Source organism: Salvelinus namaycush, chromosome 29 (genome assembly GCF_016432855.1).
Source record: "Salvelinus namaycush isolate Seneca chromosome 29, SaNama_1.0, whole genome shotgun sequence".
NCBI lineage: Eukaryota > Metazoa > Chordata > Actinopteri > Salmoniformes > Salmonidae > Salvelinus > Salvelinus namaycush.
In genome coordinates this window covers 18,002,766-18,027,097 of record NC_052335.1, presented here as the reverse complement: position 1 = coordinate 18,027,097, position 24,332 = coordinate 18,002,766, and the positions used below count along the sequence as shown (strand labels likewise).

General features: G+C 41.2%; 1 protein-coding gene across 1 annotated transcript; it reads right to left on the bottom strand.

The window, feature by feature from the left end:
- Positions 1–19,937: 19,937 nt before the first annotated feature.
- On the bottom strand, positions 19,938–22,879 carry LOC120024597. The gene is made up of 8 exons (XM_038968887.1): positions 22,689–22,879; positions 22,335–22,540; positions 22,050–22,094; positions 21,863–21,878; positions 21,261–21,461; positions 20,958–21,160; positions 20,533–20,578; positions 19,938–20,293 (listed from the first exon to the last, which is right to left on the bottom strand). The coding sequence occupies exons 1-8, from the start codon at positions 22,867–22,869 to the stop codon at positions 20,205–20,207; spliced, it is 987 nt and encodes a 328-aa protein (XP_038824815.1). The 5' UTR covers positions 22,870–22,879; the 3' UTR covers positions 19,938–20,204.
- Positions 22,880–24,332: the final 1,453 nt, after the last annotated feature.

Below are 24,332 nucleotides of genomic sequence, written 5' to 3'. Positions count from 1 at the left end.
TTGCAAATGCTGTATATAGATTTTTCTACTGTTTTACTGATTGTATGTTTGTTTATTCCATGTGTAACTCTGTGTTGTTGTATGTGTCAAACTGCTTTGCTTTATCTTGGCCAGGTCGCAGTTGCAAATGAGAACTTGTTCTCAACTAGCCTACCTGGTTAAATAAAGGTGAAATACATTTTTTTTTAAATGTATCTTGTGTGTGTGTATGCATGTGTTTGTGCCTATGTTTGTGTTGCCTCATAGTCCCCTCTATTCCGTAAGGTGTTTGTTTATCTGTTTTTTGGGGGGACTTTGAAGATACCCATTGTGGCATGTCTTGTGGGGTATACGCATGGGTGTCCGAGCTGTGCACCACGAGTTCAAACCTCCCATAAATACAAGTAGTGATGAAGTCAATCTCTCCACCACTTTCAGTGTCACGCCCTGACCTTAGTTCCTTGTTTATGTCTCTATTTTGGTTTGGTCAGGGTGTGAGTTGGGGTGGGCATTCTATGTGTTGTTCTATGTTGTCCGTTTCTATGTGTTTGGCCTGGTATGGTTCCCAATCAGAGGCATCTGTCAATCGTTGTCTCTGATTGAGAACCATACTTAGGTAGCCTGTTTCCACCTGTGTTTGTGGGTAGTTGTTTTCTGTTTTGTGTATTGCACCTTCCAGAACTGTTCGTTTGTCATTTTGTTGTTTTTGTTCATGTGTTCATATTTATTAAAAGTAATATGAATACTTACCACGCTGCACCTTGGTCCTCTTCTCCTTCTCCCGACGACGTTCATTACATTCAGCCAGGAGAGATTGACATGCATATTATTAATATTAGCTCTCTGTGTACATCCAAGGGCCAGCCGTGCTGCCCTGTTCTGAGCCAATTACAATTTTCCTAAGTCCTTTTTTGTGGCACCTGCCCACATAACTGAACAATAGTCCAGGTGCGACAAAACTAGGGCCTGTAGGACCTGCCTTGTTGATAGTACTGTTAAGGTAGAGCATACCGGGATTATGTTGAAGGCTTCCATTAAAAAACATCCTCTGTGTCCTGTTAGACAGGTAACTCTTTATCCACAATATAGCAGGGGGTGTAAAGCCATAACACTTACATTTTTCCAGCAACAGACTATGATCGATAACATCAAAAGCCTCGCTGAAGTCTATCAAAACAGTCCCCACAATCTTTTTACCATCCATTTTTGATTACAATTTTCAGCCAATCATCAGTCATTTGTGTAAGTGCTGTGCTTGTTGAATGTCCTTCTCTATAAGCGTGCTGAAAATCTGTTGTCAATTTGTTTACTGTAAAATAGTATCTGGTCAAACACAATTTTTTCCAAAAGTTTACTAAGGGTTGGTAACAGGCTGATTGGTTGGCTATTTGAGCCAGTAAAGGGGGCTTTACTATTCTTAGGTAGCGGAGGGACTTTTGCTTCCCTCCAGGCCTAAGGGCACACACTTTCTAGTAGGCTTAGATTGAAAATATGGAATATAAATCGTCCGCTACTATCCTCAGTAATTTTCCATCCAAGTTGTCAGACCCCGGTGGCTTGTCATTGTTGATAGACAACAAAACATTTAACCTCTTCCACACTCACTTTACAGAATTCAAAATTACAATGCTTGTCTTTCATAATTTGGTCAGATATACTTGGATGTGTAGTGTCAGCGTTTGATGCTGGCATGTCATGCCTCAATTTGCCAATAAAAAAATATTTAAAGTAGTCGGCAAAATCTGAAATAAACCATCTGATTCAATTAATTTTTCCCCAAAATGTCATTTAAGGTGCTCCAAAGCTTTTTACTAGCTTTCTTTATTTCATTTATCTTTGTGTCATAGCATAGTTTCTTCTTCTTTTTATTCAGTTTAGTCACATGGTTTCTCAATTTGCAATATGTTTGAAAATCGGCTGTGCCGCCAGAGTTATTTGCCATTCCTTCTTGCCTCATCCCTAGCAACCATACAAATGTTCAATTCCTCATAAATCCACGGGGATTTAACCATTTTACAGTCATTTTCTTAATGGGTGCATGCTTATTAGTAACTGGAATAAGCAATTTCATAAATGTGTCAAGTGCAGTGTCTGTTTGCTCCTCATTACAAACCACGGACCAACAAATATTCTTTGGACCTTTCATAAGGAAATGCTGCAGCAACCGCCCTTGCTTCCTTTCTGTTTCTTTATTGTTTTCAAAATATTTGTGATTGCTTTGTTATTGTGATGACACATCAGTAGTCCTCCCCTGCTCTTATGGACCAGAAGGTTTACAGTCTTCATTACATAATCTCTGGTCACTAGTCTGCTGCTATCAGCTACAGTGGAGTCTGGGTTGAATGTGTGATGCAGCACTACACTAAACTCTGATCAAGTGACAGGTTCAGTTCCATGAATTGCTATAGACAAGTGTCATCTTAGTAATAGTTAAGTAGTAGTTACGTAGCTCGTAGGGTAAGCATTAACAAAACAAAAACAACTGCAATAACTTATTTAATGGATATTGATTACCTGGAATCTGCTGCAGTGCTTGCCTGATGACTCAAACTGAACTCTTGCGCTACTCTATCTTCACTACATATAGTACTTCAGTCTGAGACTGACATCATTGAAGTTGTTTGTGGTGACGTCAAAATGAGGGGTGTTGTACAAAACAAAGTAATCAGTGATTGGATAATCTCTAACCAATCAGAGTATCAAAGCCAATGACGAATTTTCAAAATGGCTCTGGCCCAACCCATTGGTTTCTAGGACCAATCAGAACGGTTAGAATGTGTTTGCATTCTAGAAATCGTCAGGGAGGTACTCAGATCCAGAAACTAACGTCCATAGGAGTGGCGTAGCATTTGGGTGGAGCAAGGAGTTTCGGTAGCAGGCAACTGCAGTGCTGCTTCAGTATCAATCCCAGCAGTCCTCCCTGGCTCTCATGGAACAGACAGTCAGTCCACTCTATTATATCAGTTCTGGTCACCAGTCTGCTGCTGTCAAGTACAGTGCACTCCGGAATTGACTGTGAATTAACTTTAAATAATCATTGGTGTGAATGCTCACTGCCTGATTGGATAGAAAACATTCACTGCAAGAACAACTCTAGCTTCAGTAGCCAGCTGGCAGTAACTGTGGTTACAGGCTTGATTTTGTCTTTTGAATTTGATCATTTGTGTGTTGGCGTAAGTGGGGAGAAATGACACAAAGCAAGTGGCAAGTCCTCTATGCTCTTTTATTATTTTTGAAGGATATCACATCAGAAAATGTATATCTGGCGGGAAACATGTTTAGAATTGGCCCCACTTCCACAGTTGTGAGGTTATCATTGATTCACTGTTGGAACAGACATGCAGCCAAAAAGCTAAGCATATTTCTCTGAAATCATTTTCTTTAAAAAAGTACCAATGGCCAAGATTGCAACTATACCAAAACAGACACTTAAAATCCACTGGAAAAAAGAAGAAAAAATATATTAGACAGGATATAGCATAATATGTTCGAAATGTCAAATGAAAAAGATATTGGCATACCACACTGTCCATCTGGTCTTTGGTCTTAAAAAAACAAAACAAGAAGCACAAAAAGATAAGTTATCACAGTACATCAACTCATATTTGTTTTTTTCTTGATTTAGCTTGCCCGGCATAACGGAACGAATAAAATACTCCCAAAAGTGCAAACCCCACCCACTCAGATTTGCCAACAACAGAGTGAAGATATTGATAAATTGATGCTTCACCTCAGGATGTATGTCAAGCTTCTTCCTAATCTCTTTAACTGCTTCTTCAATAAGAGGACAGTTCAGTAGTCCTCCCTGACTCTCATGGAACAGACAGTCCACTGTGAGTATTACATCACTTCTGGTCACTAGTCTAATGCTGTCAGGTACAGTGCACTCTGGGTTTAAAAAGTGATGCAGGACTACCAGAATGACATCTTTACCATCTATCAAAATAATGAGGGAAAACAAAGTGTTTATTCATGTCATTAGCCACCTGATACATGTTCTATCTAGATCAACTGATATGGAGATAGAATTGACAGTAGGATAGTTTTGGAGGATACTTTAGGGGTTGGCTACCTGGAATCTGCTGCAGTGCTGCCTCAATATCAGTACCAGCACGAGAGACGACGGGACAGAAAGCCATGATGACATCACGCTGCTCTGGTGACATCACTTCAGTGAAGCCTCCTCCAAGTTGTCTCATAAACTGGATATGAGAACCCATAGTCTTGCCAGTGGTGATGGTGTAGTACCTCATCAACCTTGGCACCTCTGTTTTGTAATGGATAAAAAGAGAAAAGTCAAGTATAGACCCTAAAACTAAAAGTAGCAATGTTTTGGTTTAGATCACTGCCCAGACAACTATAATCCCAAACTAAGATTTGGCCTTAAACATTATTTAAATACGTGGTAGGCCTTTGTCCTGTTAAAAGAATTACCTCTGCGTTCCATTGTGGATCTGTAAGGGAATAAACAGGGAGGAAATAATTATTAATCATGTAACAGACAATAAAATGCATATCTTACTGTATAATATAACAACCAGTGTAAATATTTCAAGTCGTCTTTCATTCTGACTATGACAGATCCCTCTGAGATAAACTATGCAGTCTCCCACCCACCTCCCCTCTTGCCTTTATTTGACCATGTGATCTACAGGAAACAAGTGAAAGTCAATTGCTGACATCTATTTTACACCCATATAATTAGCATCATAAACCCCATTATATTTTCATGTCTGCACCAGTAGCCTATACACACCACATCAATTTGACTTATTTATAAATCACAGTGGTGTTAAATAAGATAACTCAATGAAGGATGAACAATGAGCAATGCATGAGTTTTCAGACAGGTGATCTCCTAAGAACAACTCATCTGCAACATAATGGCTGTATTACCACAGGCTGACAAATTCTGAAGTGTTGACCAATTATTGACTAAAGAGCTGATCTGATTGTTCAAAAGGTCAATTAGTAGAAAAAATATCAATGTTGGGGTGCCTATGTAAACGCAGCCAATGATGCAATGACTCATTCTGTGTGCCTATCAATTTGGAAATGATTATCTGTCTTTGTTGTCATCCGTCCGGATATCAATTGAACAAACGATACAGAGCTTCCTTTATCTGTATCATGTGTCAGTTAGTGCTGAATGTAAAGAGGAAAATTGACTTACTGAACCATAATGGTGTGTGAATTCCTTTGGAAGACGACTGTTGAAAGACAATCTGACTATCTTCTATGATGCCCAGAGGAATGTGAAACATAGCTTGATGGAAAAGAGGAGGAGAGATGGTTTTATCAGAAACAGTTTCACTTTCATATTCAAGAGACACTATAGTAGGCTTTTAAAACTGCAGCATCACCTGTTTTTTCAACTGGCATTTGGTTAAAGATTGGTATGCCCGAGTTAACCATTAGCCTGTGAAACAACCTAAAAAGCTTTTACAACATTCATTGTAAAAGTATGAAATAAAAGTAAAAGTATAAAATAAAAGTAAAAGTATAACTTGTCACCAACGCTATGAGTATTATTCATACAGAAATCACATCCAGTATTGTTAGACACTGTCACTGAAACAGCTTTAAGGCTTGGGGGCCATGTGGGGGAATGCATATAGGGTAGAAGTAGCTGATCTGGAATCTGTTTTGTGTCTGTTCAACACAAAACCTGTTCCTACTGGTTGGCCCCTTTTACAGTTGTGGTGAATGAGATGAGAATCTAATTTGTTGTCTCCACAAAGAGGGAGTTTCAGGAATATCAAAGAAGGTATGCAATATGGAGAATTGATACTGTAGTGTTTGTCTTTGCCAGAAGATACTGACAACAGCTACGCTTGTTTACACTGCCTACACTGAGGTCAGAATGTGAAAATGGTTATATCAAGACACCGTGAAGGCAGGGCAGATATTGGTCAGAAAACGTACCTCAATGCAGGGATGGGATATGCCACTGTACTCCAAATAACTTACATTTTCATCCTCATGATAGCTACCAGAAGCCACAGAAGCCATTGAACAACAAAGGAGCTGAATGGCTGACACTGCCATTCTATATTTATTTTATTTAACCCCCTTTTTTCTCCCCAATCTCGTGGTATCCAATTGTGAGTAATTACTATCTTGTCTCATCGCTACAACTCCCGTACGGGCTCGGGAGAGACGAAGGTCGAAAGCCATACGTCCTCCGAAACACAACCCAACCAAGCCGCACTGCTTCTTAACACAGCACGCCTCCAACCCGGAAGCCAGCAGCACCAATGTGTCAGAGGAAACACTGTGCACCTGGCTACCAGGTTAGCCGCACTGTGCCTGGCCCGCAACAGGAGCCGCTGGTGCGCGATGAGACAAGGATATCCCTACCGACCAAACCCTCCCTAACCCGGAAGACGTTAGGCCAATTGTGCGTCGCCCCACGGACCTCCCGGTCGCGGCCGGCTGCGACAGAGCCTGGGCGCGAACCCAGAGTCTCTGGTGGCACAGTTAGCGCTGCGATGCAGTGCCCTAGACCACTGCGCCACCCAGCGGGCCCTGACACTGCCATTCTAAATGGCTGTGGTGGCTACTGCTAGTGTAGTTTTCTGTAAAACTAGCAGTATTTCAGTCTTCTCAATATATCAGTGTAGAAAAGGTAACATTTTGAGTACAGTGGCATATACTAGGATTGTGCCGAGTAGTCAGACAAAATGAGTATCATAACGGATATGGGCAATTTTCTGTATAACTCAACTGGCTGTCTGTAAAAATAAGGGCGGGCTGTATGTTGATCCTGCTTCTCTGATTGGATAGAGTGAAGCTGTATTTCTCCAGCCACTTTCTTCATAATTTCACTCTATCAGTTTTCCTTGCATGTTTTTGGTCTGATCATTTAGATTCAGTGGTGGTCGGTATCCCGTTTAATTTTTTTGGGGGGGATGAGCATGGCAGCATATTGGATGACTGTAATTCACATTCCATTCACCTAGCTCAATGTAACATCGATAGGTTTAGGCAACAACATTATACTAGAATTTTTACTGTACCTATCATGAGGTTGCTACAAACTAGCCTATGAAGAAAAGTTTACAATAACGTAGGTGCACCCCTGATCACACGCAAACACAGTTCACTTTCATAACAGCCACATAAAAACACAATGATCACTTTGCTCATTGTATATATAATTCCTTCTCGCAACTATCTACGCACTCTCCTCCTCTCACCTTTACCATTTAATTGTGGACTTCAGTGCACAAAAGATCCAGCTGTCTGTGACCAGGCGAAAAACCTTTCCAAGCCAAACCTTCATATCATTACCGCTAACCGCTACACATACCGTACATCTCTGTCACGTCATAGTCAACGAGAACTACTAGAACTAACGCATTAGTAAACCTGCTACAATCATGCGGTACAGTGTACAGTCAACAAGCAATTTTGCAGTTACACCGGCGGGTCTTGGTGGCAATAGATGAATAAAACCAAAAGCTTACCTTGACTTGAAAAGTTACAATGTTGGATAGCCATAGCCAGATAGCTAACATAGCATCCCTCTCTGTTTGAGTCGGGTGTTTGAGCAGGCTAAACTAGAGAGCTGCATTCCCAAGATAAGTTAAATTTAAATAAAAAAATATATAACTATTTTTCTCTCTTGCTTCTCCTCCTTTTTGGTTGAAATTAAGTTGTTCAAAACTGTTCAACTATTATCTTTCTCTCTCTTTGAGTCAACTACTCACCACATGCTATGCACTGCAGGCTAGCTATAGGTTATGCCTTCAGTACTAGATTCATTCTCTGATCCTTTGATTGGGTGGACAACATGTCAGTTCATGCTGCAAGAGCTCTAATAGGTTGGAGGATGTCCGTTGGAACTTGTAATAATTACTGTGTAAGTCTATGGAAGGGGGTGAGAACCATGAGCCTCCTAGGTTTTGTATTGAAGTCAATGTACCCAGAGAGGGACAGAAGCTAGCTGTCCTCCAGCTACACCATGGTGCTACCCTACAGAGTGCTGTTGAGGCAACTGTAGACCATTGCAAAACAGTTTGTTTTAATAAATAATTTGGTGACGTGAATATATTTAGTATAGTTTTATTCACTGAGAAGGATGGTCCTCCCCTTCCTCCTCTGAGGAGCCTCCACTGTTTAGATTGCTGCTGCCTGCTACTATGATAAATCACATGGTGAGGATGTTTGCTATCAAGCTATCAATGTGCATAATATCTAACAAGCGGGGCAAGGGTAGGGAAAATATATGAAATGCTGATGAGCATTCTGAATAAGTGACTTGAGGACACGCACAAGCACCCTTCCGCGCGCTGCTCCTAATCTGCAGCTTTATTGCAGTGAGAATGTACAGGGAGGAATTTTACAAACATCTACTTCAGAATATTCAAACAGTTTAGTTTTTTTTGATTACGACTGTCATCCGATCCGATTATCAACTGTCAATTTACAGATACGATTACAAATACGAGTATGGCCATGTCGGCACACCCCTAGCATATACCATCCTACGTTTTCCTACCTATGTCTCACATGGATTCCACTGTGTCTTAATGTAACCATGATTGTGTTTTGACCTCAGTGCAGCTCAGTGTAAACAAGCTTCCGCTAGCGGAACCCCTCGCCAACAGCCAATGAAATTGCAGGGCGCCAAATACAAATCAACAGAAATCTCATAAATCAAATTTCTCAAACATACAAGTATTAGGCACCATTTTAAATTATAAAAATCTCGTTAATCCAGCCACAGTGTCTGATTTCAAAAATGCTTTACAGCGAAAGCTCCACAAACGAATATGTTAGGTCACCACCAAGTCACAGAAAAACCCTGCCATTTTTCCCACCAAAGAGAGGAGTCACAAAAAGCAGAAATAGAGATAAACACTCTGAAGCACTCTGAAGTTTCTAAAACTGTTTGAATGATGGCTGTGAGTATAACAGAACTCATATGGCAGGCAAAAACCTGAGAAGAAATCCAAACAGGAAGTGGGAAATCTGAGGTTGGTCGATTTTCAACCCAGCCCCTATTGAATACACAGTGGGATATGGATCTGTTTGCACTTCCTACGGCTTCCACTAGATGTCAACAGTCTGTAGAACCTTGTCTGATGCATCTACTGTGAAGTGGGGCCGAAGGAGACAGGAATTATTCAGGTCTACCATGACCTGACCATGCTCTGACCATGCACATTCACATGAGAGGGAGCTCTGTTCCATCGCACATCTGAAGTCAATGGTATTCTCCGGTTGGAACGTTATTCAAGATTTATGTTAAAAACATTCTAAAGATTGATTCAATACATCGTTTGTCATGTTTCTACTGACTGTTACGGAACTTTTTGACATTTCGTCTGCTTTAGTGAACGCGCTTCCTGACTTTGGATTTGTTTACCAAACACGCAAAAAAAATTGCTATTTGGACAAATGATGGACATTACCGAACAAAATGAACATTTCTTGTGGAAGTGGGAGTCCTGGGAGTGCATTCGAATGAAGATAAGCAAAGGTAAGTGAAGATTTATAATACTATTTATGAGTTTTGTTGACTGCACAATTTGGCAGGTGGCTTTCTTTTGTGGCTGAACGATGTTCTCAGATTATTGAATGGTGTGATTTTGCTGTAAAGCTTTTTGAAATCTGACACAGCGGTTGCATTAAGAACAAGTGTATCTTTAATTCTATGTAAAACATGTATCTTTCATCAAAGTTTATGATGAGTATTTATGTTATTTGACGTGGCTCTCTGCAATTTCTCTGGATATTTTGGAGGCATTTCTGAACATGGCGCCAATGTAAACTGAGGTTTTTGGATATAAATATGAACTTTATCGAACAAAACATATATGTTTTGTGTAACATGAAGTCCTATGAGTGTCATCTGATGAAGATCATCAAAGGTTAGTGATTTATTTTATCTCTATTTCTGCTTTTTGTGACTCCTGTCTTTGGCTGGAAAAATGGCTGTGTTTTTCTGTGATTTTGCGGTGACCTAACATAATCGTTTGTGGTGCTTTCGCTGTAAAGCCTATTTGAAATCGGACACTTTGGTGGGATTAACAACAAGATTACCTTTGAAATGGTATAAAATACATACATGTATGTGTGAGAAAGTTTAAATATGAGATTTATGTTGTTTGAATTTGGCGCCCTGCACTTTCACTGGCTGTTGTCATATCATCCCGTTAATGGGATTGCAGCCATAAGACGTTTTTAAATTCAGTAGTTCAAAAACATGCTATAATTTTCCAGAGAGCCACATGAATTCACAGAAATACTATAAATGTTGATGAAAATTCAAGTGTTATGCATGGAACTTTAGATACACTTCTCCTTAATAATGCAACCGCTGTGTCAGATTTTTAAAAAAATTAACGGAAAAGCATAATCTGAGAACGGCGCTCAGAGCCCAAACCAGCCAAAATACATATCCGCCATGTTGCGCAGTCAACATTAGTCACAATAGCATTATAAATATTCACTTACCTTTGATGATCTTCATCAGAATGCACTCCCAGGAATCGCAGTTCCACAATAAATGTTTGTTTTGTTCGATAATGTCCATTATTTATGTCCATTTATGTCAAAATAGCTTATTTTGTTAGGGCGTTTGGTAAACAAATCCAAAAGCGCGATCAGGTCCAGTTGGACGAAAAGTTCAAAAAGTTATATTACAGGTCGAAGTAACTTGTCAAGCTAAGTATAGAATCAATCTTTAGGATGTTTTTATCATAAATGTTCAATAATGTTCCAACCGGAGAATTCCATTGTCTGTAGAAAAGCTTATGGAACGAGAGCTACCTCTCATGTGAAATGCGCGTCAATGAGAACGAGGCTGCTGGCAGACCCCTTAGTCAAACAGCTCTCATCCGGCCCCCTTCACATGAGAAGCCTGAAACAACGTTCTAAAAACGGTTGACATCTAGTGGAAGCCTTAGGAAGTGCAACATAACCCATATCCCACTGTGAATTCGATAGGGGCTGAGTTCAAAAACTACAAACCTCAGATTTCCCACTTCCTGTTTGGATTTTTTCTCAGGTTTCTGCCTGCCATATGAGTTCTGTTATACGCACAGACATCATTCAAACAGTTTTAGAAACTTCAGAGTGTTTTCTATCCAATACTAATAATAATATGCATATATTAGCATCTGGGACTGAGTAGGAGGCAGTTCACTCTGGGCACGCTATTCATCTAAAAGTGAAAATGCTGCCCCCTATCCCAATATTTTTCATAAGTATATAGATAGCCTATTGAAAATATTAGCATAGCCATTTGATAGTCTCTCTATTCAAATAACTGAATGAAAACACTGGTTATGCGGATCGTTGTCTGGGGAAATGACAGAGGGAGACTCAAACAGGGAGAAATGAAAGGTAACCTTGCTAAGAGAAGTGTATGGTACAGGTAGACATTTCACAATGTAAATGTATCAAACAATTAAATCAGTAGGTGGCTACATTGTAGCCAAGTTGTTTGAGCGCATGTAGTGCTTCTACACCTGTCACGTTCCTGACCTGTTTTCTGTTAGTTTTGTATGTGTTAGTTGGTCAGGACGTGAGTTTGGGTGGGCAGTCTATGTTTTGTGTTTCTATGTTGGTTTAATGGGTACCTGATATGGTTCTCAATTAGAGGCAGGTGGTTTTCATCTCCTCTGATTGAGAATCATATTAAGGTAGGTGGTGTCACATTGTTTGTTTGTGGGTGGTTGTCTTCCGTGTCTGTGTATGTTGCGCCACAAGGGACTGTTTCGGTATGTTTGTTCGTTCGGTTTTTTGTGTAGTCTATTTTCCTGTTCGTGCGTTCTTCGTGTCATGTAAGTTCGTTTGTTCAGGTCTGTTGACTGCGTTTGTTATTTTGTAAATTCTCAAGTGTTTCGTGTTTGTCTATCATTTAAATAATTCATTATAACTGCATACCTCGATGCGTATTGGTCCGACCCATGCTTCTCCTCTTCAGACGAAGAGGAGGAGAGCAGCCGTTATGTCACGTTCCTGACCTGTTTTCTGTTGTTTTGTATGTGTGTGATGGTCAGGGCGTGAGTTTTGGGTGGGCAGTCTATGTTTTCTGTTTCTATGTTGGTTTTGGGTTGCCTGGTATGGCTCTTAATTAGAGGCAGGTGTTTTGCGTTTTCCTCTAATTGAGAGTCATATTAAGGTAGGTTGTTCTCACTGTTTGTTGGTGGGTGATTGTCGCTGTGTCTGTGTTCATTGCACCACACGGTACTGTCTCGTCTCGTTCGTTCGTTCCTGTTCATGTGTTCTTCGTTTTCATGTAAGTTCGTAGTTTAGGTCTGTCTAGTTCGTTTTGTTATTTTGTAATTTAGTCAAGTGTATTTCGTGTCTGTCTTCGTCTTGCAATAAATCATTATGTATTCATCACCCGCTGCGCCTTGGTCTACTAACTCACCGAAAGAGAGCCGTTACAGAATCACCCACCAAACCCAGATCAAGCAGCGGGTTAACGGACAGCAACGACAGCAGCAGTGGGTCAAGGAGGATTGGACATGGGAAGAGATCCTGGACGGTAAAGGACCCTGGGCAGAGCCAGTGGAGTGTCGCCGCCCCAAAGCGGAGCTGGAGGCAGCGAAAGCGGAGAGGCGACGTTATGAGGAGGCAGCACGGAAGCAAGGCTGGAAGCCCGCAAGTACTACCCAAAAATTTCTTGGGGGGGGGGCTAAGAGGTAGTGGGCCGAGGGCAGGTAGGAGACCTGCGCCCACTTCCCAGGCTAACCGTGGAGAGCGGGAGTACGGGCAGACACCATGTTACGCAGTAGAGCGCACGGTGTCTCCTGTACGTGTTCATAGCCCGGTGCGGGTTATTCCACCTCCCCGTACTGGTAGGGCTAGGGTGAGCATTGAGCCAAGTGCCATGAAGCCGGCTCAACATATCTGGCCTCCAGTACGTCTCCTCGGGCCAGTGTACATGGCACCAGCCTTACGCATGGTGTCCCCGGTTCGCCAACACAGCCCAGTGCGGGTTATTCCACCTCCCCGCACTGGACGGGCTACGGGGAGCATGCAACCAGGTAAGGTTGGGCAGGCTCAGTGCTCAAGGGAGCCAGTACGCCTACACGGTCCGGTATTTCCGGCGCTACCTTCCCACCTCAGCCCAGTACCATCAGTGCCTACTCCACGCACCAGGCTTCCAGTGCGTTTCCAGAGCCCTGTTCCTCCTCCACGCACTCTCCCTATGGTGCGTGTCTCCAGCCCAGTGCCTCCAGTTCCGGCACCACGCACTAAGCCACCTGTGCGTCTCCAGAGCCCTGTACGCACTGTTCCTTCTCCCCGCACTCGCCCTGAGGTGCGTGCCCTCAGCCCGGTACCTCCAGTTCCGGTACCACGCACCAGGCCTATAGTGCGCTTCGAGAGGTCAGTGTGCCCTGTCCCTGCTCCCCGCACTAGCCTTGAAGTGCGTGCCGTCATCCCGGTACCTCCAGTTCCGGCACCACGCACCAGGCCTACTGTGCGCCTCAGCAGGGCAGAGTCGGCCGTCTGCCCAACGCCTTCTGCACTGCCTGTCTGCCCAGCTCCGTCTGAGCCATCTGTCTGCCCAGCGCCGTCTGAGCCATCTGTCTGCCCAGCGCCGTCTGAGCCATCTGTCTGCCCAGCGCCGTCTGAGCCATCTGTCTGCCCAGCGCCGTCTGAGCCATCTGTCTGCCCAGCGCCGTCTGAGCCATCTGTCTGCCCAGCGCCTTCTGAGCCATCCGTCTGCACAGCGCCTTCTGAGCCGCCCGTCTGTCCCGAGCCATTAGAGCCGCCCGTCTGTCCCGAGCCATTAGAGCCGTCCGTCAGTCAGGAGCCGCTAGAGCCGTCCGTCAGTCAGGAGCTGCCAGAGCCGCCAGCCAGTCAGGAGCTGCCAGAGCCGCCAACCAGTCAGGAGCTGCCAGAGCCGCCAGCCAGTCAGGAGCTGCCAGAGCCGCCAGCCAGTCAGGAGCTGCCAGAGCCGCCAGCCAGTCAGGAGCTGCCAGAGACGCCAGCCAGTCAGGAGCTGCCAGAGCTGCCCTACAGTCATGAGCTGCCCTACAGTCATGAGCTGCCCTACAGTCATGAGCTGCCCTTCAGTCATGAGCTGCCCTCCAGTCATGAGCTGCCCTCCAGTCATGAGCTGCCCTCCAGTCATGAGCTGCCCTTCAGTCATGAGCTGCCCTTCAGTCATGAGCTGCCCTTCAGTCATGAGCTGCCCTCCAGTCATGAGCTGCCCTCCAGTCATGAGCTGCCCTCCAGTCATGAGCTGCCCTCCAGTCATGAGCTGCCCTCCAGTCATGAGCTGCCCTACAGTCATGAGCTGCCCTACAGTCATGAGCTGCCCTACAGTCATGAGCTGCCACCCAGTCCGGAGCTGCCACCCAGTCCGGAGCTGCCACCCAGTCCGGAGCTGCCACCCAGTCCGGAGTTGCCATTAGTACAAAGCTGTCCCTCTGTCCTAAGCTGTCACTCTGTCCTAAGCTGTCACTCTGTCCTAAGCTGTCCCTCTGTCCTAAGCTGTCCCTCTGTCCGGAGCTACCTCTCTGTCCTGAGCTACCTCTCTGTCCTGAGCTACCTCTCTGTCCTGAGCTACCTCTCTGTCCTGAGCTGTCTCCTCTATGTAGGAGGGGCCTTAGTAAAGGTTCCTGGACCATGGTTGGGGGCGAGGGTCGCCACTCAAAGGACGCTAAGGAGGGGGACAAAGACAGTGGTGGAGTGGTGTCCTCGTCCACCGCCGGAGCCGCCACCGCGGACAGATGCCCACCCAGACCCTCCCCTTGAGTTTTAGGGGTGCGCCCGGAGTTCGCACCTTGAGGGGGGGGTTCTGTCACGTTCCTGACCTGTTTTCTGTTGTTTTGTATGTGTGTGATGGTCAGGGCGTGAGTTTTGGGTGGGCAGTCTATGTTTTCTGTTTCTATGTTGGTTTTGGGTTGCCTGGTATGGCTCTTAATTAGAGGCAGGTGTTTTGCGTTTTCCTCTAATTGAGAGTCATATTAAGGTAGGTTGTTCTCACTGTTTGTTGGTGGGTGATTGTCGCTGTGTCTGTGTTCATTGCACCACACGGTACTGTCTCGTCTCGTTCGTTCGTTCCTGTTCATGTGTTCTTCGTTTTCATGTAAGTTCGTAGTTTAGGTCTGTCTAGTTCGTTTTGTTATTTTGTAATTTAGTCAAGTGTATTTCGTGTCTGTCTTCGTCTTGCAATAAATCATTATGTATTCATCACCCGCTGCGCCTTGGTCTACTAACTCACCGAAAGAGAGCCGTTACACGTTACAACACCTGCATTGCTTGCTGTTTGGAGTTTTCGGCTGGGTTTCTGTACAGCACTTTGATATATCAGCTGATGTAAGACGGGCTTTATAAATCCATTTGATTTGATTTTGATTTAGTGCATGGTTAGAAAGGTTACATTATATCAGCATCCAGAGCGTAGATTTGCTGCAACGTCACTGCAAAGCAAGCGTTCTCCGTCTTTATGTGGCTTTTCGTGGACAATGATGGTGGCTGTGGCTCTAGAAACACTGCTACTGCTACACTGCTCGAGATGCTACAATACTACACTGCTGTACTGAATAAAAAAGAACCAAGGAGTTCATATGACCTTTGGATTCACACGCGGGCTAATCCTGTGTTCATAAAGGTAGGTATACCACGTGTTAGGAATTTTGTTAATAATAACTAAAACAATTTCTAGATTTAGATAAAACTATAACTAATTGAACTCTGCACGCCTAGTGAAAAGAGATTTGTGCTGTGGGTTATAAAGTAAGCAAAAAGGGTCGTTAAACTATGGTTGAACTTACCCAACTTAGCCCTGAGATGTTTAGATAAGGCAGTGAGTAACTTTTTAGGCCTTCCATTATCTTGAGTTGTCTGCTAAAGTGGTAATAAATTATAGTGAGCCTTCAGGAGAATAGATTATATTGTGTGTCATGTGTGTGCGCTGGGAAGTTGGAATTAACTTTTGAACCTGTTTTATATTGATCAGGAGGAGGAGATTTATTCTGTAACCTATGACGTCATATCTTGTATATAAACTGTTGTTTATGGTCAAATGGTAGCGTGCTCCGAGAATAAATACTATTATCTAATTTTAATAAGACTGTATCCTGTCTATTTTATGTTAATAAGTATCTTACAAATTCTTATAAATAGACAGATTGATTTTAATTAATGAGTACAATAGAGGAATCATTTAATTCCTTTAACACACGTCATTTTTCTTCTATGTGGACATCAAAATACAGTGTCCTACTACCAGAATAGATGTTGATCTCCAGACTAAATAATATTGAAGCCCTTTTGACAATTATGTGATAGTGATGATGTCTATTGCATGCACTATATGTCGTAGAATAATTCAGGCCTGGTGTTGTTATGTTAGAGACAGTACTGATCGGTGAGGTCTTCTGTAATCATGAATCATTGTCATCATCATCATCATCATCATCACACACACAAGGAAACATGTCACCATCATATCTGCCAAGGAAGAGGAACGCTTCACAGCCAAAACAAAGAAATGGTGTTCCACTACCAGATAACTAACTGTCACTAAACTGTCACTATTACTAGATTATGACAAATTGTCATGTAACCGTCTCACCAGGCTCGAATTTGACTTCCACGATATTAACTTACGTAGAATATCTCAACAGCATGGGATGTTAGGTGAGAAGGACATCTCCAATAAGAATCCCTATTGTAAACTATCTAGGGTGATGACAAATAGGGTATTAACTTCAGATGGAATGATTATAGGTTTTTGTTATTGTATAAGGGTATACTTTCCCATGCATTAAATGAAATTGAAACAGGAAATGACTCCAACAAGACAACATACATAAGGTTCAAGATGGGTATTATTACATTTTCAAAGCACCACACCAAATAAATAAAAATAATAAACCCCAATGAGTCGTGCACAACCCTTGTCCAAATTATTTAAATCTTGCTTAATAATCCGTTGGCGCGCGTTGGAGCTCCAAAAAATTACGACACACATAAAGTCCCGAAGAACCCCACCGTTGTGGTTACTCACTACTCGTAGATATTCCAGTTGTGAAGTATGGCAGTTCCTTGCAGGTTTCCTCTCAAGATCCACAGCAAGCACAGCTATCAATGCAGACAGTACTCTTTAGCAGTAACCGATATCCCATGGGAACATGAACTCGTTAATCTTTCCCTAGCAACTCTCTCTCGGTTTCACACGATGCTAGGCTAACCTCAAGGCTGTCCAATACCTCCACGATAAGACGGTAGCGTCAGTCTTTACTAAGTCTTTCTTAACAATTTTATAACAACTCTCTTATAAAATAAAATCGGTATTTCCCTTCAAAACTCGTTTTTATCGTCTTCTGTTATAATTTTTCTTCATCAACGGTCATAATGTAACGTCCATCTTTTTCTCAATTTCTCTCTCCCTCTCTTTTTTCCAGGCCTCCTGTTAATCAGGTCAACTCTCCCATTGGCCACAGCTTAACAAGCGACCCTATTGGTCAAAACTTAAACTTAAACGTAAACCAACATATTCACTTATACATTAAAGTAATATTTCTTCAAAATAAATGCATTAACAGCATTACAATTTGGGAGCAATTCAATCACCTTTTAAATCTAATACCAATTAATTATAACAAATAAACTCAATACTTGGTTCTAACAAGAATAAACTCAATACTTGCTTCTAACAAGAATAACTCAATACTTGCTTCTAACAAGGGTATTACAGTCAGTTTACTGAGCAAACTAAATCTGTCTCCTGCCAAATGTCTTGAATCAAAATTATTATTGCTTGTGGAGTCTCCATTTATGTATTCCATGCATATTGGTCCATGCATGATGTTCCTTATCGTAGTTTTCAAAATAAAACCTTCTAAGGTCCGGTAGGAAACTGGATCTCCGATCTACAGTCCTGTACTTGAATATTATAGAATGATGACCCCCATGCCCAGGCGACCCAAAAGATTAAAAGAACATATGGCAGAAAAGGGTCAATGGGCCTACTGTGAGTTTCCTGTATTTTAATTGCACATTTCAGTTTTTTTAAATTGCCTATCCCTGTAATGAAATCGACTCCAAACATTCCACTCCTCTCAGATCGACAAGTCCGAAGTGGATAGGTGATAGGAGTCAATTTGGGATTGGGTAACAGTCTCTGCTTGACAACACTTACATTAACACTTAGTTTACTCTTTATTTAACTCTTGTTTTGTGTGCCCATTGCCTGATTATTAAGGTCAACAACCATCTCTTTCCATTTTTGAGTTCTTTGTCTTTCCCCAAGATGATGGATGACAAATGGATTTTACACGCCTGTTATGTCATTTTTATACCCCAGTGGCATAGGAAGCCATGGGAACACCTTCCTAATATTGAGTTGTACCCCCTTTTGCCCTCAGAACAGCCTCAATTTGTCGGGGCATGGACACTACATGGAGTCGAAAGCGTTCCACAGGGATGCTGGCCCATGTTAACTCCAACGCTTTTCACAGTTATGTTAAGTTGGCTGGATGTCCTTTGGGTGGTGGACCATTCTTGATACACACAGGAAACTGTTGAGTGTGAAAAACCCAGCAGCGTTGCAGTTCTTGACACACTCAAACAGGTACGCCTGGCACCTACTACCATACCCCGTTCAAAGGGACACATTCACCCTGTCACCCTGTCATGGAAACAGCAGATGTTCCAAATGTTTTGTACACTCAGCGTATAAGAATCTTTAGGTGTGCCATCAATTTTGACATCTATCTTTTTGAAAAATATATATATATTTCTTGTTAAATAAAATCTCTTTCTCTAAACAATTGTATTAGTATAAAATACTTTTCAACATTTTTTGGAGCATACAATATAGCTCAGTATGTGTTATTTATTTGATACAGTCTTTTTCGCTCATCTTTATCAAGGGTGCCAATAATTTTGGAGGTGACTATAGTAGTATAAATACCAAATTATTTAAAGACATTATGTACTAGTGAAAATGACTTGTTATCCATTCTGGTTCTGTAGGAAAAAATAAACAAATAGAAATAAAGTATTAGTTACATAACAACCTGTGACTGTTTCTGTCTGACTGTTTCCAATGAGAATCTTTCACCTTCACTATTAGACCTACTATCATCAATAGAAAGCAATATTAGTGTAGCCTCTTATCTAATAGGAATCCATTTTTTCCTAATTCTACGCCAAACTCCAACATTACTCTTTTACTCCTTTTTAATGCATGGAACAATTCAATGAATGAGGGATGAGTTTTTGGATGTTTAAAGGATGTGGTAGAGGTGGTAGCCATAAGTTATAGTACCTCTATGGTGGAAGCCAGATGACGTTTTTTTCATTACAGTCAAGAGTGAGTGATCTCAGAGAAAGGGACAATGGGAAGCTGCAGCAACAATATGGAAACTGGAATATGGGCGAGTGGGTGTGTCAAAATGTAAGCAGTGGGCATGTGGAAAGTAGTGGGTATGTTGAAAGGAATTTGTGTGTCGAAAGCGCTCCGCTGTAGATGTTAGATGGTTTTGATTAAGCTGTGTTTTTTTCCTTTCATTTCTTACCGCGCAACTACCAGTTGTTGAATCTTGTTATGTTCATACAAATATTTACACATGTTAAGTTTGCTGTAGTAAACGCAGTTGACAGTGAGAGGACGTTTCTTTTTTTGCTGAGTTAATATATATATATACTTTTGGATTCTCTTTTTCAGGGGGTGCGGCAGCACACCCAACACCCCTACTTCCTGCGTCTATGCATAGCTGTAGTTTTAGTTTATGGTTGACGCAGCTTGTTCGCCATTAGCCAATCAGCGTTTTTGAAAGTGCAAACTGGTATTTACGACTTCACAACTGGTAAATAGCACCTTCCCAATTGGTTAACAACGCATTATCTCTCCTACCCCAACACAGGTTCATGTTCTTAATGTCAAAGTGTAATGATGACTATTTGTGCTTCATCAATGACTCACTCATACAGCAACTGAAATTCTATGACTTTAATATTTAAAAGAAGGGCAGTCAAAGCAGAATAAAGTGACAACACAGAATATACAATCAGAGTAGGCCGACAATATTACATGAGCATCATGCCATCTTTAACTAATACACTATCCTGATAGAGGTAGGTAGAGTAGGTGCTTTATTAGGCTTTATTCATTATTTTTTATGTATAATTAAGTCAGTTTATCTGTGTTGTCTGTGTAATTTCTACAGTTTATTCCTTTATTTCTGTTTGAACCTACTTGCTCTGTTTCCATTAGGTTATTTTGATAAACCTCATTGTTTCTAGAAAGAAACAATCAAAAATACCACCAAACACAAAAGAACAAGAAAAATAATGAGCCCAACAAATGCAAATGGTGGTCTCGGGCAACCTGTAAGATAGTAGTAAACATAAAAGCTGTATGTTAGTTAGCTACAGTAAAGTACAATTATCACAATACAGTCTATGTTTCTGAAATGCAAACAATATGACCTCTATAAAAGCATGTCATAATTACCAACAACTACATATATGGATTATATAGTTATTAGTTAAGAATATAATGTGTATATAAGCAACTGTAAATAGTGTAATGTTGTAGAATTTAGTTTTAATTAACGATGGACTTACAACGCCTGTCTGCCCTGGTGCAATCAAGGATACTGGAAGACACCATCTGGAAATTAAAACAATCGGAAAACGACACATTGGCTTCAGAACCCTCAGAATAGTATGGAGGTTGTACTGTATATTTACTACATTACTAGCTACACGTAGACCTCTGAATAGGACTTTGACCAACAATACAAAAGCTGAAGAAATCATGACAAAAATAGGCCCTGCTTTAAAAAAAATCCCAATACGAACATTGGTTGAGAGGGTATAATGCAGTATAATGCTGATGTATTTTGTCATTTGCATTGGTTTGTCATACCATGAGCAGACCCATACAGACAGATCCAGATTCAGTTTGTCAAAGAATTCAAGATTAAAACATTATCTTTACATAACTAACTAACAAAGTGAAACAAAAAATGGCAGTGGTGAGTTAATACCTCAGGATGTATATTAAGCTTCTTCAGAATCTCTTTGACTGCTGCTTCATTGTGATGACACTCCAATAGTCCCTGGCTCTCATGGAAGAGACAGTCCACTGTGAGTATTACATCACCTCTGGTCACTAGTCTGCTGCTGTCAGGTACAGTGTAGTCTGGGTTGAAGGTGTGATGCAGTACTACCAGAATTACAGGTTTACCAGCTGTCAAAAGGAAAACAAAATACACTTCACCTCATTACCATTTTATTTGCCTATTTTCTGATTCATTTTGGATGGATTGATTCTGCCCTGACTAAATTACCAGGAATCTGCTGCAGTGCTGCTTCAATATCAGTCCCAGCACGAGAGACGATGGGACAGAAAGCCATGATGATATCACTCTCCTCTTGTGACATCCCTTCAGTACAGCCTCCTCTGATGACGAGATGTCTTGTCAAATCCACATGAGCACCCAAGGTATTGCCAACAACAAATATGAAGAATCTCACCATCCCTGACATGCCTATAGAGACATAGACAATATGAAGAAAATGTAGACATAATTCACACTATCTAGATATAATGCGTTATATTTTTAATTGTATTACATCAAAAGTAGTTCAAGGGGAAGAATACACTAGTAGTCCACTGTGCTTATTTGGTAATAAGGCAATCCAGTTATCAAGATGAACTATGTCTTTGAAACGAGACAGGAGGCACTTCCTTCATAATAGTTTTTGGAAATGAGAAAGTGCTGGATGTGGTTTTGCAACTGAAGTCAAACACTGCCTCCATCTGTTTAAAGTCTGTTTTTCTAACAGGCATCAACATTGATCCCCCAATAGCAGTTTTCTTAAATGACAAGGGAATGTAGATATTGTACATATATATCATTTTAATGTATGATTTATAGATAGTACTTACTTCCAAGAAACGTGTGCTGCAGCAGAGAGAAAGTTAGCAAATTATATACAAAAGGTATCTGTATAAACTTTGTATTAAAGATATATGTATCAGACTAAAAGATGACATCATATAGTGGTATACAATTGTTGGGTATTTTGTCAGCTGTTGAGTAAAGCGGCAACTCCTAAAATGAAAATATACATACTGGCCTGTTTCTGAGATCAGGGATGTCCACGACAACATCTATCACCTATGAATACAATATTTCAATACACTGAATAAATAAGTTGAGTACACTTTGATTAAAAATAACAAATACTCATATTTAAATGAAAACACATTATTTACACTCTTGGACCCTGTCTAATAAAATGCTTCAGTTAAAATGTCTCCTTTTGCATGTATTGTTATTGCTAACCAGCTAAGTCTGGTTTGTGTGTCCAATTCATGAATGAATGACGGATATACACATAGAACATGGGTGAACTACCTTTGGCTTCCTGTTCAGCAGGTTCACAATGTTACCAACTGCTGCGTTGTTGCGAGGACAGTTCAGTAGTCCTCCCTTACTCTCATGGAAGAGACAGTCCACTGTGAGTATTACATCACTTCTGGTCACTAGTCTGCTGCTGTCAGGTACAGTGCACTCTGGGTTAAAAAAGTGATGCAGTACTACCAGAATGACAGGTTTACCATCTGTCAAAAGAATGAGGGACAAACAAAGCATTTATTCATGTCATTAGCCACTTGATACATGTCCTATCTAGATCAACTCTGATATGGAGATATAATAGATAGAAGAGACAGTAATATCGTTTTGGAGGATAATTTGGGGGTTGGCTACCTGGAATCTGCTGCAGTGCTGCCTCAATATCAGTACCAGCACGAGAGACGATGGGACAGAAAGCCATGATGACATCACTCTGCTCTGGTGACATCACTTCAGTGAAGCCTCCTCCAAGTTGTCTCATAAACTGGATAGGAGAACCCATAGTCTTGCCAGTGGTGATGGTGTAGTACCTCATCAACCTTGGCACCTCTGTTTTGTAATGGATAAAAAGAGAAAAGTCAAGTATAGACCCTAAAAATAAAAGTAGCAATGTTTTGGTTTAGATCACTGCCCAGACATCTATTAGCCCAACCTAAGATCTGGCCTTAAACATTATTTAAATAAGTTGTAGGTCAGTGTCCTGTTAAAATAATTACCTCTGCGTTCCATTGTGGATATGTAAGGGGAGTGAACAGGGAAAAAAATATGTATTAATCATGTAACAGACAATAAAATACATATATTACTGTATAATATAACAACCAGTGTGCAGACAGTGTAAATATTTCAAGTCATCTTTCACTTTCATTCTGACAATGACATATCCTTCTTAGATAAGCTATGCACCTCCCCTCTTGCCTTTATTTGACCATGTGATCTACAGGAAACGTGAAAGTGAATTGCTCATCTATTTTACACCCATATAATTAGTGTCATAAACCCCATTATATGTTATTGTCTGTACCAGTAGCCTATAAACACCACATCAATTTTACTTATTCAGAAAGCATAGTGGTGTTAAATAAGATAACTCCATGAAGGGTGAAAAATTAGCAATGCATGAGTTTTCAGACAGGTGATCTCCTAAGAAAAACTAATCTGCAACAAAATGGCTGCATTTACAAATGCAGACCAAATCTGAAGTTTTGACCAATTATTGAAATAAGAACTGATCTTATTGTTCAAAATACCTGTTAGTGGATAAAGATTAGTATTGTGTCGCTTGTGCCTATCAATTTTGAAATGATTATCAGTTTTCTGTTGTTTAAGTCTGGATATCAATTGAACAAACAATACACAGATCAGATCCTCCTTTATCTGTATCATGTGTCAGTTAGTGCTGAATGTAAAGAGGAAAATTGACTTACTGAACCATAATGGTGTGTGAATTCCTTTGGAAGACGACTGTTGAAAGACAATCTGACTATCTTCTATGATGCCCAGAGGAATGTGAAACATAGCTTGATGGAAAAGAGGAGGAGAGATGGTTTTATCAGAAACAGTTTCACTTTCATATTCAAGAGACACTATAGTAGGCTTTTAAAACTGCAGCATCACCTGTTTTTTCAACTGGCATTTGGTTAAATATTGGCATGCCCTAGTTAACCATTAGCCTGTGAAACAACCTAAAAAGCCTTTAAAACATTCATTGTAAAAGTATGAAATAAAAGTAAAAGTATAACTTGTCACCAACGCTATGAGTATTATTCATACAGAAATCACATCCAGTATTGTTAGACACTGTCACTGGAACAGCTTTAAGGCTTGGGGGCCATGTGGGGAAATGCATATAGGGTAGAAGTAGCTGATCTGGAATCTGTTTTGTGTCTGTTCAACACAAAACCTGTTCCTACTGGTTGGCCTTAAGAAACTGCCCCTTTTACAGTTGTGGTGAATGAGATGAGAATCTAATTTGTTGTCTCCACAAAGAGGGAGTTT

What these genes read in the sequence shown, in the direction of transcription:
- LOC120024597 (XM_038968887.1), bottom strand. Translation starts at nt 22,869, where the DNA reads ATGAGGTACTACACCATCACCACTGGCAAGACTATGGGTTCTCCTATC. An exon ending in AGCACTGCAGCAGATTCCTG is followed by an intron (nt 21,161 to 21,260) that starts GTAATTTAGTCA and finishes TCCTTTTGACAG; the next exon opens with CTGGTAAACCTGTAATTCTG. An exon ending in AGCTTAATATACATCCTGAG is followed by an intron (nt 20,579 to 20,957) that starts GTATTAACTCAC and finishes TTTAATTTCCAG; the next exon opens with ATGGTGTCTTCCAGTATCCT.